Here is a 17,709-nt window from a genome sequence, read left to right as displayed (position 1 = left end):
CTGTCATATTTTCATAGCCACATCCTGCTGCTACTGTAGGGAGTCCAAAGTTATATGTGGACTTGCGATTGGGCGGGAGATCGGTTCCCTTAACCCTTGCATTGTTTCAAAGGTCAACTTGGAAGATACTCAGGGGATGATTCAGTCTCAAAGAGGTAGGTTTATGTGGATTTAAATTCAAGCTTAAGTATCAACATCCATTAAAACAGAAAAAGGGTGTGTAGACGGCTAATTCTGGGGAGGCCGTCACAAACAGCGTGCCAACTAAGCACTAGGTTTACTCTGCATTTTAAGCAGGGTCCTTCTCCACTGACAAGAGCCTCCAGTGACAGACCCATCTTTCCCTTGTCGGTACAGAGAGGGAGAGCACCTTACAAATGGAGATATCTCCCTCACAGAAGAATAACCTCCACTCTGTTTTCAGAGCTTCTCCTGGGTCTACAGGTTCTCTAAATAGTCAGTTCAAAGTAATCCTTGCACCAAAGAGACGTATGTGGGGATGACAAATTTTGGTCTCCCACAGTCATATTTGAGGGTGGCATATTTTTTATTTCCTGTATAATGCTACAAATGACAACATCAAGACCACCAAAAGTACTTTTATTCATAAAAGCAATGAGACTAATGGCTAAAATATATCAGAATAAACAATTTTAGAACTTTGGAAATTAATCAAAGGTGTACAACAATCTACAGTATTTATTCAAGAAAAATGACAAAATGTTGGTAAGAATGCTTGATGCCTAATTGTCCTTTGAGCAGGTTTCTCTTTGACTCACCCAAACACAGAAAACTGCTGTTATTCTTCGGCATTCATTTCCTGAGAGTCCATCAAGATTGATTTACTTATTTTGAAAATCAGAGTTAGAGAGAGGGAGAGAGAAAAGAGAGGGAGTGATCTTCCATCCTCTGGTTCACTCCCCAGATGACAGCAACAGTTAGTGCTGGGCCAGGCCAAAGCCAAGAGCTTCATCTGGGTCTCGCAAAAAGATGCAGGAGCCCAAACCCTTGGCCCACTCTTCATTGCTTTTCCCAGGTTCATTAACAGGGAGCTGGATTGGAAGAAAAGCATCCAGAACTTGAACCAGTTTCCATACAGGATGCCGGCATTGAAGGCAGCAGCTTTACCCACTATGCCACCACAATGGTCCCCCGTGTTATTCTTTTTTTTTATTTGACAGGTAGAGTTATAGACAGTGAAAGAGAGAGAGAGAGACAGTGAGAAAGATCTTCCTTCCGTTGGTTCACTCCCCAAATGGCCGGTACTGCCGGCGCTGCGCCAATCCGAAGCCAGGAGCCAGGTGCTTCTCCTGGTCTCCCATGCAGGTGCAGTGGCCCAAGCACTTGACCATCCTCCACTGCCTTCCTGGGCCACAGCAGAGAGCTGGACTGGAAGAGGAGCAACCAGGACTAGAACCAGTGCTCACATGGGATGCCGGTGCCACAGGCAGAGGATTAACCAAGTGAGCCAAGGTGTCCGCCCCCCATGTTATTCTTTAACAAGGATCTGATTCTATTTTTTCAAGTCTCTGCTTTCAGAGCATCGCCACAGCACTACAGAGGGAACCCAACAGAGAACTCTATTTCACACGACCTAGACAGGCACAAAATAAGGAAAATCTGACTGGCAGAATCAACTATGTCATAGGAAGTTGAGTCCACCAGGAATCTGTCAGAAGTAAAAAGTGAGACCAGCATTGTGGCCCAGCCCCAGCCACTATGGACTTTTGGGAAGTGAACCAGCAGATGGAAATTCAGTCTGTTTGCCTGTTTCTCTCTCTCTTTCTATCTGCCTCCCAAATGAATAGATACATAAATATAAATAATTCTTAATGTATATTGCATATACACTTACCTATTTATCTTCTACCTATATACATGCATATATATATGTACATTGCAGTGCAGAAAGTGGAAGCTTGTGTATACAGGAGGTCTTAAAATTTCATAAAAACACATATTATGAAAAAACTACATATGAATTTTTTAAAAATTGCATCAAAATAAACTTCTATTTTAATTCTATTTTCCAGAAACTGTTTAAAGTATCCTCACATGCTTTACTTTATTCCTCCTTTAAAGGTACTTTAAATGCTTCTGCTGTTACTTCCTTCCCATTGACAGCTACAGCATACTCACTGGCCACCCCCACCACTGTCCCAGTACAGAAACTCAGGCCACAGGCATTTGGTGACGTTGATTCCCTCCCTTCTGCCTTTGCAGGAGAATACCTATGAGAATCTGCCAGCCCTGGAGTCCCACAAAGAACCTTCTCTCTTTCCACTCCTCGGAAATGAGAATCTCGTGATCTTGGATTCCAGCTGAGTACTTGGCACATGGCACATAACCAGTCAGTAATAACTGAATAAATAAAGCAAGTAGCCCTGGAAATAATGCTTAGTCAGCACACACCCCTTTCGAATAAGTCTCGTAATTTGCTATGGTTTCATTCATGAACTGTTTTTTAAAGTGTTTTTAGGCCAGATTGCGGTATTTATTCTGACAACCATAGTGTCATCACAGAATGTCAAAAGAAATATGTATAACATATAAGCACAAGCATAGTATACGACATATTTTATATGACAGGTGTGCAATGGTGCTATATTGAAAAAATTATCATCCTTCTTTTAGATCATGTCTATCCACAACATAGATTCTGAATGATTTAGAAACTAAAAAACAAGAGCATTTTAATTTAAAATTAGTAGTTTTCTGTAATCATTAACATTTGGGAATGTAAAAGAAAATGCCTACAAAACGGATGATCTTTCCAAACTCCACTCTTCCTGCAATCCCTGAAGTCAATTGCTTCTGTGTTTCACTTTGAACATTTCCTCTCTTGAAATAACCTTTCTATTTTGCATGATGTTGATTCCAGAATAGCTTCTGTGTTCTCCCAGATCTCTTGTGCTTTTCACACCTGAAATCACCACCCCTGCTAAGCATATGCAGCTTGTTCCTGAGTTGGGGCAGAGGAATGGGAAGGTAGCAGCATTGCCAGCAAGCATATGAATGGAGCACCACTCTGCAGATCACAGACACTTCTCCAGGAGCCCATTCATAAAGAATGAGAGTCCCAGGCCCCATTTCAGGACTTCTGATGCAGGAGTGCAAGAGTAGGGGCCCTGGCATCTGCACTTACCAAACTCTCCAAGTGATGCTTAGGCACAGTAAACTGTGAAGCTTACTGAACTATAGCTTTGCTGAAATAAATGGCTTCTTCTGCAGGCAACAAGCAAGGCTTGTATGGGGATGTTACACTGTTCTAACACACTTCCAGTCTTCCCCTAGAATTTAGCATATTTCTCACTGTTTGGCATTAGACAATTCATTATTGCCAATTGAAGAAACACAAGGTACACTTCACCCAAATAGTGCACATGGCTAATTAGAATAATTAGAAGGAAGAGATATTTGACGATCTAAAGTTTAACATTTTCTAGAATATGCAGGAGACATGGAAAATTGTTTAAAAGGTGGTTGTCAGAAAGAAAATATTCATGAGTTGAACTGAAGTTAACTGGCCAGTTATAGATTGATTACCCTTGCAAATCTGTGTTAAGGAAAATTAATTCACGTCCACAGATCTCCCAATTCGTGTAAAAGTCGCACAAGGATGTTTTACATTAAGCTTATTTTGCTTTCAATTTAGCATCCTCACTTCTGTGGTGTCCATAATTCAAGATCAACTGAGGTCTCATATTCACTGTCAAACATACCAAAATTTGCTTCTAATTCAGGCTGCACTGAGTAGCAGCCAAACCTGTGAAGGTAGAAGGATGTTTTTCCACACAATAGAGAGAGTACAATATGGGATTCTTCCAGAATATTAAGCAGTATCAGCAGTAACAAAAAAGACATGGATATATGAAATCCATCGGGGACAAAAAAGAGCAAAATAAAATAATCAGTTTATGGGTTTATCTGTCTTTTCATGGTGAAATTTAGCTTGACATTTGAAGATGGGCACCTCCCTCAAATTTTTTCAAAGATAGTTTCTTCAAAATAAAATGTTAGTCACTTGTCCTTGAAAAAGAATTTCAATTTTTTTAAAAAAATTTTATTAACTTACACAGATTTCATGCATTTCATATATACAGATTTAGGAACATAGTGATACTTCCTGAATTTCAAAATCTTAAGCCTTGTGGTGAGTTGACATAGAAACTACAGCTCCAGCTGCCATTCAATCATTAATTTGAAAACTTCTGCTAGACATGGGAAAATTAATACCATGGAGCTTGCATTACAATTAGCTGTTAATCAAATAATTAGTGAAATACAAAGGACTGAATGCATTCTGAGTATATATCCTTGATGCAAACTCCAATACACCTGACCACAAGTAATGGAGCAAAACTTCTCTGATTTACTCAGATAAAATTGTGACAAAAATTTACATTTTTTCTGAATAAATGAAATAATTATTTGGTTCCAATGAATTTAATTAAAATGTGTTTAAAGTTGAATAAAAGGATTTGAAGCCCTATATCAGACACACATCATATGCTTTTCTCTTAGCTTTCTGTGAGCTAAATAATTAGATTATGATGAGATTAAATTTTATAATTAGAATTATTATCTTACAAGTAAACGGTTTATAATTATACTAATTTTTTCATATACAAGAACTAGAATGTGTTTTTTTTCTAATGTATTGAGAAAGAGTGGTCACAGGGTAGCATTCTCTTTTTCCAGTTCTTTGACATAGCATAGTTCTAGGAAGGTAAGTTCTCAAAAAACAGCCTAGAGAAACATGTTTAAAACAATCTGGTAGGAGAGGTGGGAGGAGCACGGGAGGGTGAACTTACATACCTTCACTAGAAACTTATTTCAGGCCCTGGAGAAGTCAGTAGGGCCCTGCTCATCAGGACTCTGGGTACTCAGAGGAACCCTGAGAGTCAGCTCCTTGCTTAGAAGCAGCTGCAGTGCCCTGTGGTTTTGGACAATTCATAGATTATCTGAGGGTTTTTAAGAAGAAAGAGCTTAACCCAACCTCACCATTTCTCATCTTAGGTTCAGCTGGGAAAAAATGCTATCCTCGGCCGACCTCCATCCACATGGAAAAGCCAGATTCTTCCAAGGCAGCTGCCTCTGGCGCTGTGCAGAGTATGCTAAATGGCCCTGGCTGATTTTTGCCATCCAGAGCATCCTTCACAAACTGACTGCTTCTCTTTGTCAGGATTCAGTCCCAGCGCTGTCTTCTCCCAGTCTTCCTTAACCGCCAATCGAGGCAACTTCCCTTTATTTCCACTGTGTCTCAGTCCCTGTCCAACCAAACACCTTGTTCTTTTTTTCCCTTTAAAGCCCTTATCACTATCAGGAAATATGCTCTCTATTAAATTTAGTCATTGCATAGCCTAATAAAACTTAGCCTTTCTTGAAGTATGGACCCATCCTGGGTAATCCAGTGCCATTCATTTGACACTGAATACTGATTGATATAACCCAAGACTGGATACACAATATTGAGTCATGATTAAAACCTGTGATAATTAAACAGCTACACAAACAAAGGAAAATTATACCTGTGATCCTGCTGGGAAGGAGAAAGACACGGACTAGCCTCGACGGTAGTGGAAAGTGTATTTGGTCAAGGGAGTTGGAGAAGATTTCTCTGAGGGGGTGACTCTTAAGCTAAGATTAAAAAGATGATTAGACATCTTTAGACATTACACAACTGAGGAGATGTGTAGCTGGGGGAAGACTCTGTGGCAACAGGGAAGGAAACTGATGTTCCAGGGATCCTCAACAATTTGATGTAAAATGTGTATTCTGAGGGAAAAATGCATGGGTTTAAATTTTTGGACAAAATTTTAATTTATATCTTAATTTCATTTTCCATGAACTTTTTGGACTGCCATCATATACAAGATTTGAAAGAAAGCTGATGTAGCTGGAATGCATAAAGCTAGGGGCAGTGGGATATAGGAACAAACAACAGAGATCGGCTGGGAATGAACCATGCTGGGATTGCAAAAGTTAGGACTTTACTCTGACTGTGTTAAAAGCTGCTAAATCATTGTGTGTGTGTGTGAGAGAGAGAGAGAGAAAGAGAGAGAGAGACAGAGAGAGAGACTGAGTGTGTGTAGTTTGTGTGTACAAATAGGGCAGTAGAGTAAGGGTTGTGTTTCGTAAAGATGATTGTGCTATCCTCAAAGAGCATTTGATTGGAGAGAGATTAAAATGGTGTAGATGGACCCCTAAAGAAATCATTCCAGCACCCAAGGGGAAAATAATGGAAGACTAGCTTCACATAGTGCTGTTGGGAAAAGAAATAAGATGGTGGATTTTCCAGAAACATTAAATAAATCACACATAATAACTTGGTATTGGGATGGTGTGGGGAGCAACTGGGAGCAACTCGGACTAGACTAAGTTACTGGAATTAAGACTTATTCTATGCATCTGCTTTCCCACAATATGGCGCTGAGAAGGGAAACAGCTTCTACACAGCTGCCTCCAGTTCAACCAATAAACTGTGGGACCTGCTCCTGATTGGAGGAGAGCAGCGTACTCGGCGTGTGGGTAGCAGAGTTGGGATTGGTGGAAGAGGACTATAAAGGAGGAGAGAGACGGCATGCACCAGGAATATCTAAGGGGAACATCTAGGAGGAACACCTGTGCAGCCCCCGAGTGAGCCAGCCGGTGGTGTGCCGCTCCCCCACGGAAGTGGGGAATGTGGCAGGGGGAACCGCCCTTCCACGGAGGTGGAAGGGTCGGTAGCCAACCCGGGAAGAACCAGCAGCAAACCCGGGGAAGGCCGAGCAGACGAAAGAACAGTGCAGGGTCCTGTGTCGTTCCTCCACGAAGACGGGGAGCGACATAATGGTGCCGTGACTCGGATAGGAAACCTAGGAGGGAAGAAACGGGAAGAAATGGGAAAATACCGGAGAGAGAGACTAGCAAAGAGCCTAGGGAAAAGCCGGACGGAAAAGGTGCCGGAAGAAGCTATTGAAAGCCTAGGCATAGACTCGGATATGGACTACGGGGGGAAGCTGGGAGAAATCTCTAAGGTCGAAAGTGAAAGCTAGAATAAACAGACTCGGATGCGGACTGTGGGGAGAGGCCAGGAGAAATGAGGGAGGAGTATTGTTGGAGGAAAGCTTGGGGAAATATACCGGGTAGAGAAAAATGTTAGGGAGGATGAAGCCGCGAGTGCAGGCCGAGGCGGAGACGTAAGCCATCTTGGAATTCTTCAAGTCACTCCGGGGAGCAAGAGGCGAAGATCTGGAACCAGAGGCAGAGACGTGGGCCGCCAGGTTGGAATTCGCCAGGTTAGTCCGGGGAACTTGGATTGAATGCTAGTGGTGGAGACGTAAGCTACGCTGTGTGACTCGCGGAGGCTGCCGCGCACAGAGAGAGCGTGCGGGGCACTAATAGATAGGGAACCCGGGGCTGGCGCGAGGCCATGGTGCGGACACGAAGGGCGTGGAGACCGCGGAGTGTGCATGCGAAGCCGAGCAGCGCAGAGCCGGGAGCCCGCCGCAGGGCGGGCCCTGGGAAGCCACGCAGATGAGAGAAGCACGGGCTGAAGCAGTGCAAAGCCGGGGAGCCCCCGCGGGGCGGCGAGGTGTCGAGAAGCAGCCTCGGGGCGGGCGCCAGCGGGGCGAGGTGCCGGGAAGCTGCGCAGAGCTGTGAAGCTGCCACGGGGCGAGGTGCCGAGAAGCAGCCTCGGGGCGGGCGCCGGGAAGCCGCAGGGATAAGAGAAACAGAAGTTTAGAAGTAAAATGAGAGAAATAGGAATGCTGGAAGATAGAAGTAAAATGGGAGAAATAGGAATGCCCGGAGATAGAGAAATAGAGAAATAGAAAGGCCTCCCCACAACATGGCAATGAGAGAGCTTGGATTCGGTCTGCCTGATTAGTGAGGCGATGAGCACCTGCGGGCGGCTAGCAGCTTATGTGCCGCAGGTCACCGAAGACAGGCACGTTATCAACACCAATAAGTCTCCCCACAATACGGCAATGAGAAGGCTTGGATTTGGTTTGCCTGATTGCTAGGGCTTGTAAGCACCTGCAGGCAGAGCAGAGCATGCGCTGCAGGGCACCGAACACAGGCACGCATCAGCGCCTAAAAACCTCCTCACAACATGGCGAAGAGAGGACCCGGATTCGGTTTGCCTGATTGATAGGACTTGTAAGCACCTGTGGGCAACTCTAGCAAGCAGAGCAGAGTGTGTGCCGCGGGGCACCGAAGACAGGCGCGTATCAACGCCAAAAATAAAAAGAAAGGGGGATCTGTGGGGAGCAACTGGGAGCAACTCGGACTAGACTAAGTTACTGGAATTAAGACTTATTCTATGCATCTGCTTTCCCACAATATGGTGCTGAGAAGGGAAACAGCTTCTACACAGCTGCCTCCAGTTCAACCAATAAACTGTGGGACCTGCTCCTGATTGGAGGAGAGCAGCGTACTCAGCGTGTGGGTAGCAGAGTTGGGATTGGTGGAAGAGGACTATAAAGGAGGAGAGAGATGGCATGCACCAGGAATATCTAAGGGGAACATCTAAGAGGAACACCTGTGCAGCCCCCGAGTGAGCCAGCCGGCGGTGTGCCGCTCCCCCGCGGAAGTGGGGAATGTGGCAGGGGGAACCGCCCTTCCACGGAGGTGGAAGGGTCGGTAGCCAACCCGGGAAGAACCAGCAGCAAACCCGGGGAAGGCCAAGCAGACGAAAGAACAGTGCAGGGTCCTGTGTCGTTCCTCCACGAAGATGGGGAGTGACAGATGGATATGAAGGATGGTGTAAAGGATAACTTGCTACTTGCATGGGCTTGGGAATGGTGTTACCATTCTCTGACAGGAATACACTGCAAGCAGGCCGGCACTGAGGCTCACTAGGCTAATCCTCCGCTTTGCGGGGCCGGCACACCGGGTTCTAGTCCCGGTCGGGGCGCCAGATTCTGTCCCGGTTGCCCCTCTTCCAGGCCAGCTCTCTGCTGTGGAGTGCAGTGGAGGATGGCCCAAGTCTTGGGGCCCTGCACCCCATGGGAGACCAGGAGAAGCACCTGGCTCCTGCCATCGGATCAGCACGGTGCGCCAGCCGCAGCTCACTGGCCGTGGTGGCCATTGGAGGGTGAACCAACAGCAAAAGGAAGACCTTTCTCTCTGTCTCTCTCTTTCACTGTCCACTCTGCCTGTCAAAATAAAAAAAAAAGGAATATACCGCAAGGAAACATTGTGAGATAATCATGTACTTGCCTTTGACATTTACTGTGAAAGATTTCATAGGGAGCTTGCATAAATTTCCACATTAGATATTTAGCTCTATTTCATCCAACCCAACCAATGATTACTCTTACACTTTAGAATATTTTATTATCATTCTTCTTTATTAGTCAAATGAAATTCTGCAGTTTTATTTCCTGCAACTCTGAATTCTACATAATGTATGAAGCATCAAATAGCTCTAATTTTCAGCTAGAGAACTTTCATTATTTTTTAAATTAAAATCAGAATGTGAGAGGAAGAGAAGGAGAGATGGAGAGAGAGTCTTGCATCCATTGGTTCACTCCACACATGACCACAATGGCCAGGGCTGGACCAGGCAGAAGCCAGGAGCCCAGAGCATCTTCCAGGTCTCCCACATGAGTAACAGAGACCCAAGCACCTGGACCACCTTTTGCTGTTTTTCTCAGGCCATTAGCAGGGAGCTGGATTGGAAATGGAGCAGCCAGAACATGAATTGTATGGGATGCTTGCATTGCAAGCAGCAGTTTTACTCACTAAGCCACAATGCTAGCCTCAAACTTTTACTCTTGTGAGAACTAATATAAGAGTGCTAGATATTGGTGATTTTATCTATGAAGCATAACTTGGAGTCTGCTATGAAAATTGTATCTCAAAAAATTAATGGGACCCAAAACCTAATTTGACCTGGGGGGAAAATTTGTGAAAACTTAGTTTCATTTAATGCAAACATTTAAGCACAGCCAGGCAACTTTTCATAATATTTTATTGGAATGGTCACTGTGCACCCCAAGTCGTTTTGATTGATGACATCCCTCTCACGTATTTAGCCTTTACTGTTCATTGTCTACCAAATAGACAACAAAGCCAGACCAGGTAGATTTTTAACTTAAAAAACACCATCACACTGAGAGCTATCTGTAGGGTTTTCTTGTATTCTTATAATTACATTTGTTTACTTATTTGAGAGACAGAGGGAAGGGCTCTCATCTGCTAGTTCACTTCTCAAGTGCCCATAAATGCTAGCCATAAATGCTAGCTGGGCCAGGTTTAATCCAGGAGTAAGGCAATAGGACTCAGGCCTCCCATGTGGGTGGCAGGATCCAAGTTGCATGGGCCATCACCACTGGCTTCTGCATTATAGAAAGCTGGAGTCAGGAGCCAGAGCAAGGAATCAAACCCCAGTACTCCAATATGGAAGGTGGGCATCTTAGACAGTAAAATCAAATACTCACCCCAAATGAAGTACTTTTTAAACACAGCTAAAAACTGTCTACTAGAATTATCTAAAGATACTATGTTCCCTTTATTTTTTTTCCTATCTTCCCAATTCTGTAAAAGCTCTAATTAGCATGAAGGATTCCTTTCAACTTTTCAATTATTTCATGAGTTCTTTAGCATTACTTTCATTAAAGAGTTTTCATATTTTTCAGTATATTTCTCTATCTGTGTTCATAGATATACATGTGTGTATATGTCTGTATGTATAACTACTCTATATGCTCATAGCAAGTTTGACTTAAAATCTTATGCAAAATTCAACTACTTAAAAATAATTTTGAGGAGCTGGCGTTGTAGCATAACATGTAAAGCCATTGCCTTCAATACTGGCATTCCATATGGGCACCAGTTTGAGATCCAACCGCTACACTTCCAACCTAGCTCCCTGCTAATGCACCTAGGAAAGCAGCAGAAGACAGCCCAAAGGCTTGTACCCATGCACCAATGTAGAAGATCTTGACTTCTAGCTTTGGTCTGCCCAGCCTGGGCTGTTGCAGCCACTGGAGAGTTGATCAGTACATGAAAGATCTGTGTGTGTGTGTGTGTGTGTGTTCCTCTCTGTAACTCTTAGTTTCAAATAAATAAATAGATCTTAAAAAATAAGTAGCTTTGAGAAATAGTAACATTAATCTAAGATAATATAAAGCTGTAATTTTTGACACAAAGTACTGTAAACACAAAGGCCAAAAAATAATAATTTAATGAATGCTATCCTTCTGAAGAGAAAGCACTATTCACTAATCTACTTTGATAAATTCACCAAATAGCCTAAATAAGCAGTGTGTTCACATACACCAAATGGTTAAGGAAAAGGGAATTTGTTGACAATAATAAAAGCAAGATCTCCTACTTTGACCATATAATTCTTATTTTTCATATTTGTTTCTGTTTATAAAAGTTGGTCTTTAATCATTGTGATTAAATTTTACACTAAACTCATGAAAAATCTACCAACATAAATCCGCCTGTTTAAATATAGAAAAACTACATATGCAGGTGACCACCAGGAAAATCGTAATATGTAACAGTATTATTGGTCAAAATTATATTGGATTCCCTTCATTGACAACTAAGTGATAAACAAACAGGAAATTAATCAAGCATCCTTCCCACTTAGGAAGAATGAATGATTGGTCAGTCATATATAGTGTTGACATTTTGTCATGGTTATGAGAAGACAGTTTTGTTGACAATCATGTGTGCTCTACTGCATATTTAATGCAACATAACCCACATAACTATAGAGCAATCTACATCAGAGTTCAGCATGCCTCATATTTAAGCCTCATCTCTTAAATTGAAATATACTTTCAAGCATTATGAAAGAACATTTCAATTGAAATTAATCATCTACCCAATATTGAAGAAAAATGGGGTATATTCTACTCATGTAACAAATTTACACATCAGAAATTTTTCCAGTGTTCCTTTTTATATTTACATTTTTATTTTCTGGTTATACACAAAACTTGTCATATTAGAAAATGTAAAGATACAGAAAAGTAAGTAAGAAAGAAATGAGAAACACTCGCAATCCTGTGTCCAGACATAGCCACTGTTACCGTTTGGCTTAGGTCCTTCCAGTCTATTCTTATGCTTATTTATTAATTAGGCTCTCTAATACAACTAAAATAACACCATGTGGTAAATTATCCTGCTTTTTACATTTACTATGGAATAAACAATTTTTCAAAATGTTAACTATTACTTAGCATCATGAACTTTAAATTCTGCATAATAATCAATTGGTTACAAGTATGATACAGAGTATAAGAAATAATATGTTGAAGGATATGTCTGCTTTTTCCAACTTTTATGATTAAAAACAAGTTTTGTGACATTTTTCTACACACATCAAACCATTGCTGTTATGTGAAGCACAGCTGCTTCAATTGTAAGGATCCTAAATCACCCAACAGACATACAAAGATTCTAACTTAAATTTCTTGATAACAAAAACATGGATAATGAAAGGGTTATTTCAGATAAATCACTGCATTTGAAGATTCTAATTATTTTAAAAGGGCATGAGTTGCTAAAGGCACTTTTCAAATATTCTCCACAAAGCTGATGCCACTTGCATTGTTAGTATGGAGTGAAACGCCTGAACATTTGCTGTATCGCTGACGTTACGATCTTGTTTCATGAGTGAGATCTCTTCTTACCATAGGAAGAAGTCCTCTGCATTGGCCGCAGTACTGGAGATCGAGGGCTTACCCCGTGGCACTTCAGCAGGGAGAACATCTTGATTGCCAGCGTCAACTATGAGTGCTGTGTAAAAGAGTCAATGTCAACAACAGGCTCGCAGCACGGCAACACACAGATGATCAGCTCCCAAATGCACCTCTGGAATTTAGGTGGACTTTATCACAGCCAAAGTAGAGAAATAAATAAAACACTCGTCTCCATAATCCAAATCCATAAATTTGATAAACAGAGTAAGGAAAATAGCTTTTCCACAATCAGCACTGCATTGATTTAAAAAATATTTTAAATATTGATTCTACTTTTATTTATCTTCAGTGGGATATTCATCAAAAACATAATGTTCTAACATCAGAATATATGAAATTCATTATTATACATTTTTATTCCATTTAGCTGCTGGTCAATAAAGTATCTAAAAATCAAAATAAGTACTTCAATAACAACTGTGCAATGAAATGTGTTAGAGTTATAAATGTACAGAAACAGCTGCACACAAACCCCCCAATTCATTTTAAACGAGTAACTGGCACCACACAGCTGCAAATCAAAACCCACAGGGAGACTAGACAAGGTTTTCTAGGACAACAACAATTGGCGGGGCCAGCGCTGTGGCACACCAGGTAAAGCCGACACCTGCAGTGTCAGCATCTCATATGGGCGCCGGTTGGAGTCCCCACTGCTCTACTTCTGATCCAGCTCTATACTATGGCTTGGGAAAGCAGTAGAAGATGGCCCTGAACCCACAAGGGAGATCTGGAAGAAGCTCCTGTCTCCTGGCTTCGGATCAGCACAGCTCTGGCCATTGGGGCCATTTGGAGAGTGAACCAACAAATGAAAGAACTCTCTCTCTCTCTCTCTCTCTCTCTCTCTCTGTGCGCCTCTGCCTCTCTGTAACTTTGCCTTTCAAATAAATAAATAAATATTTTGTTAAAAATGGGTATGCTTTGCTCAAAGGTATTGGGAATACAATGTAGACCTTTGCCTCTGATTCCCAATCTGTTCCCCCTAAAAAGGACACCAAGTGGCACAGGACTGTTCAATCACTCTGGCATGACTGGAGTACAGGAATGTCCCCGCTCTTACTGAAGGCTGACTTGAAGGAGAGGTTGGCTCTCTGCTTCAGCCCGTGCCTCAGCCAGGCTTCCCACCAAAGCTTCAGGAAACAACCCAGTGCTGCCCTGATGGTGTCACACAGCCACTGCTGTACGCACTGTGCATTCACTGAGTAGAAATGTCCTCCTCAGAAAAGGTTGATTCACCCACCAGTAGATGGATCTTTGCTTCTCACATTTGAGAGCACAGGTCCAGGATGGAAAAAAGACTTAAACCACCAGGTGGATTCTGCCACTTCAGGGAATCCTGCCAAATAAAGATCATTTTACACTTTCGTCAAAGCAATTGGAGAGGATAAAAGCAAGGGGGGGATAATGAAGGGAACAGTGGTAATAAATAAGCGAAGTACCTTGTTGGAATTTGTCATCATCCATGAAGTTAACAGAATCAGAGCCAGTTAAAGAGCTATCTGAAGAAATACTGGACTCTGTAGGAAACAAATGATAATGAGGAAATTAATAACTGGCAAAAGCATGGAAACACACACACACAATTCATATAGGAACTCTCTCAAATAGTGTGTTCTGAAATCTGACTCAACAATTTATTAATTGAAAAATGGATCAAATTATTAATCAATTAAAAAAGCTTCTATAGTAAGGCATACTCATTTCTATGTAAGCTTAATCTTTCTCTCTTGCCATAGATATAGATGTAGAAATTAGAATACATTGTAAATGTTGTCAAATTCAAAACATTAAGGAAGCACAAACTCAGGAATGAATATAATTATACAACTTTAAAAATATCACACACGTATATATTTAAAATCCTATAAAACAACAAATTTAAAGATTAAAGAATTATTTTAGAAGATTAAAGAATTATTTTAAAAGACTAAACATTTTAGTGAACTAACTAGATTTATATCTTAAATGTGCAATTCTTTTAAAAGACTAGTATAAAATAATAACTTCTATTGATAAAATAACACCAAGTAAACAGGAATAATTTAACCTTTTTGGACAAAGGGTAAGTCAATAGACTTTTCTAACTCAGGCTACAAACAATCCTTGCAATAAAAAATTTTCTATAGATTGATAGAATAGACATTTTCCAATAAACATGAACTTGGTTCTGAAATGTTCATTTTATGAAATTTCTCCATCTTCTCTAAAGAGCTACAGTTTTCTTCGCAGCTATACATATGCACAGATGAAAAGCTAAATAAAACCAAAACTGACCAGATAGACAGATGCTGAGCTACTATGTACAACAGAAAATGAAAATCAGAAAATGTTTGAAGCAGCATCTTGCTCTTCCCTCTATTCTAAAGAATTTGATCTTATTTTACTATACACAATTCAGAGTTTTTAGGATATCTCATGAAAAACATGGTACATAAAATTGAGATTATGAAACAAATGCTTATGTTCATTCATTTAATTCATGGCTCCAAATACACAAGAGAGACAAAGCAAAGTGATGAGGCTGGGCAGGACAGCTTCAGAGGCATCCGTGGCTCCTGGTCTCATCTTTTTTACTGTCACTGACAGTTTCAGTTTTCTCCCTTGAGTTTTCAGTATAACACATTACATCAGTCAACACCAACAGCACCTCAAGTCACACTCCCAGGGCCGTCTCCAGTGACAACATGACTTACTCCGATAATACTGGTTTTTGGCCAGAAGGCAACCAATGGAAGGCACTGAAGCCATAGCTTCCCCTGTGTGCAGCTGTGAGCAGGAGCTGGGGAACAGGGACTGAGGGAAGAGAAGCTGACATTAACAACATGGAATTCCCTTTCCCTTTCACCGTATGAATATTTTTTTGAAAAAGAATCATTTACCATATACTAAATATCTTATAAAAGGAACTTTATGCCTCAGAAAGAAAGTATATTTTTAAAAAAAAAAAAAGCCAGTTTACACAAAATTGTGAAAAGGGGTATTGCAGTAAACAACACAATCAAACTTAACTTACCCCAAAACCTGAAGTCAGAGAATGTATTCGCCTAGCCACATAGCCACCACTCACCGGTTTGTTGTCTTCAATTTGATCTTTTCATATGAACTTGGTTCTAAAGTTTGTTCAGAAAATGCACATTTTGAAAGGACTCTGGTCAGTGGTTTTGTTGAGACTGCACCAGCAAAGCTCCCAGGAGGCATGCAGAATGCCCCCGGTGCCCCAGGACACTTGAGCTCCTTATATCAGAATTCCCCAGCTGGCTGGAGCCTGAGCTGTGGACAACTCAGGGTGAGGCGGCACACAGCCAGCGCTGGGCAGGGAGAGAGAAGGGCCCTGCTCTGCCCATCTGCCCTCCAGCAGTCCAGAGGACCTTGGACTGTGTCAGTGTGCCAAGACAGGCTTCGGTCAGCAGGAAAGGACTTCGCCCAGATGCTGCTTTGGACTCACTGTCTCTTATAGCACAACTTACAGCTGGTGGTTACATAGAGAAGGACCCAGTACCCAGGTCATTGCCTCAGCCTTTCATGTAGTCACACATTCTGTCCACAGAGCCATGCTGGGCATTCTGGGGGATGCCACGAGGAGATGGGAGACACACACCGTCACAATGACACTAGCGGAGTCAGCAGGAAGACATCTGTGGAGCTTTGAAGGAATCCTGGGAAAGAAACATTGCAGTAGAACTTGATGGACAGAATGACAGGGAGTTAGAAACATTCAAGGGAATGACAACACCCAGGGGGAAATCGTGGAAAATGTGGGAAAATGTATGACATGCTAACAATGTGATTTATTGAGGCAAAATTATTTTGATTCTGATTATAGTAACGTTTATTATGTAGATTGTTTTGCCATTTGATAGACTCAATTGACTCATGGATCAAATGTCAGCTCCTCTTTAAATGGAGGGCTGCTTATTTTAATTGCTGTTTCAATTTATTTGGTGGCTGTTGGTTTTGCCAGCTGTGGCATTCCTTCTTAACTCAATTCTGGTAATAAATATAAGGCTGTAAAATTATTCATATCTAGGTTTTGAAATCTATTCAAAACATTTATTGCAGTATGCCATGATGATTCTTTTAAAATCTCTTGCCGGACACGGAAAGCAAAATACTGCATGATCTCCTTTATATGTGGAATCTAAAAAGGTCAAATATATTAGAGAATAGTGATTACCAGGAGCAGGGAGCTTTGGGAAATGGAGAGATGCTGGACAAAGAATATAAAGTTGCAATTGTATAGTATGAATAATTCTACAGAGCTAATGTACAGCAAGGGGATTGCAGTTAACATCATTGTATACTGGAAATTCACAAAGAAAGTAGATTTCAAGTACTCTTGCCACAAACATGCAAAAAAAACTGTGAAAAGATGTATGTGTTAATTTGACTGACAATAATAACCATTTCATTATATGAATGCATGTGAAAACACCATGTTTTATACATTAAATATTTATAACTTAAAACCAAACAATAAATACCCCCTCTCTATTTTTTATTAGTTGTGCTACAGATTTCCCTATTAAATATTTTTCAAACAATTATTTGGTCCTCTCTTTTGCTTCTTAGTCATATTTCATTATTTTCTCTCTTATTTTTATACATTATTCCTTTAAGTAGGGGTTATTCTTATGGCCATTTATGTCAAAATATTTTGTAAGTGCCATTATGCCATTTCCTTGTTATAGGTGTATTTTAATGTTATCTTTACTTGATGATTTCTAATTCACTGCATTATCATGGCAGAATGTCTGATTTTTACTCATTCCTTGAAATAACTTTTGGAAGTGCTTTCTGTGAATTCAGGAACAGTAAATATTCCTTAGCTGCATGCTGTCATAATTTTGGCATAATATTTCATGTGTCCATTAGACTTTATAACTTAATTTCTTTAAACAGATCATCCACACACTTATCATTGTGTTTCTAGTTTCTGATGATCACATCTTTTTTTTTTTTTGACAGGCAGAGTGGACAGTGAGAGAGAGAGAGACAGAGAGAAAGG

General features: G+C 41.1%; 1 protein-coding gene and 1 long non-coding RNA gene across 7 annotated transcripts; both read right to left on the bottom strand.

The window, feature by feature from the left end:
• Window positions 1-584: 584 nt before the first annotated feature.
• Window positions 585-6,328, bottom strand: LOC149126186 (uncharacterized). Its single transcript, XR_016235632.1, has 2 exons — window positions 4,819-6,328; window positions 585-1,052 (listed from the first exon to the last, which is right to left on the bottom strand). It is a non-coding gene; the product is annotated as an uncharacterized LOC149126186 (long non-coding RNA).
• Window positions 6,329-11,886: 5,558 nt separating this feature from the next.
• Window positions 11,887-15,915, bottom strand: PPDPFL (pancreatic progenitor cell differentiation and proliferation factor like). Of its 6 annotated transcripts, none has more exons than XM_089335215.1 (5): window positions 15,718-15,915; window positions 15,398-15,497; window positions 14,144-14,221; window positions 13,893-14,040; window positions 11,887-12,744 (listed from the first exon to the last, which is right to left on the bottom strand). In XM_089335215.1, exons 2-4 carry the CDS (start codon window positions 15,450-15,452, stop codon window positions 13,937-13,939), a joined length of 237 nt encoding a protein of 78 aa, XP_089191341.1. In that variant the 5' UTR covers window positions 15,453-15,497; window positions 15,718-15,915; the 3' UTR covers window positions 11,887-12,744; window positions 13,893-13,936. The 6 variants fall into 6 exon arrangements, with proteins under 6 accessions (XP_089191341.1, XP_089191339.1, XP_069932690.2 ...); XM_089335213.1 differs by having other exon boundaries at window positions 13,941-14,040; XM_070076589.2 differs by having other exon boundaries at window positions 13,945-14,040.
• Between the last annotated feature and the right edge of the window lie 1,794 nt (window positions 15,916-17,709).

Source organism: Oryctolagus cuniculus, chromosome 6 (genome assembly GCF_051225735.1).
Source record: "Oryctolagus cuniculus isolate XC-2025 breed Fujian yellow rabbit chromosome 6, ASM5122573v1, whole genome shotgun sequence".
NCBI classification, from domain to species: domain Eukaryota; kingdom Metazoa; phylum Chordata; class Mammalia; order Lagomorpha; family Leporidae; genus Oryctolagus; species Oryctolagus cuniculus.
The sequence above is the reverse complement of the archived record's forward strand: the minus strand, read 5'-3'. Positions and strand labels throughout refer to the sequence as shown.

Bases quoted from the DNA above. Each gene is read 5' to 3' on its own strand.
- PPDPFL (XM_070076589.2), bottom strand. From the start codon at position 15,452: ATGGCTTCAGTGCCTTCCATTGGTTGCCTTCTGGCCAAAAACCAGTAT. The intron at 14,222-15,397 runs GTAAGTCATGTT...TGTTTCCTACAG, and splicing joins CAAAAACCAGTATTATCGGA to AGTCCAGTATTTCTTCAGAT. The intron at 14,041-14,143 runs GTACTTCGCTTA...TTTATTTGGCAG, and splicing joins TGATGACAAATTCCAACAAG to GATTCCCTGAAGTGGCAGAA.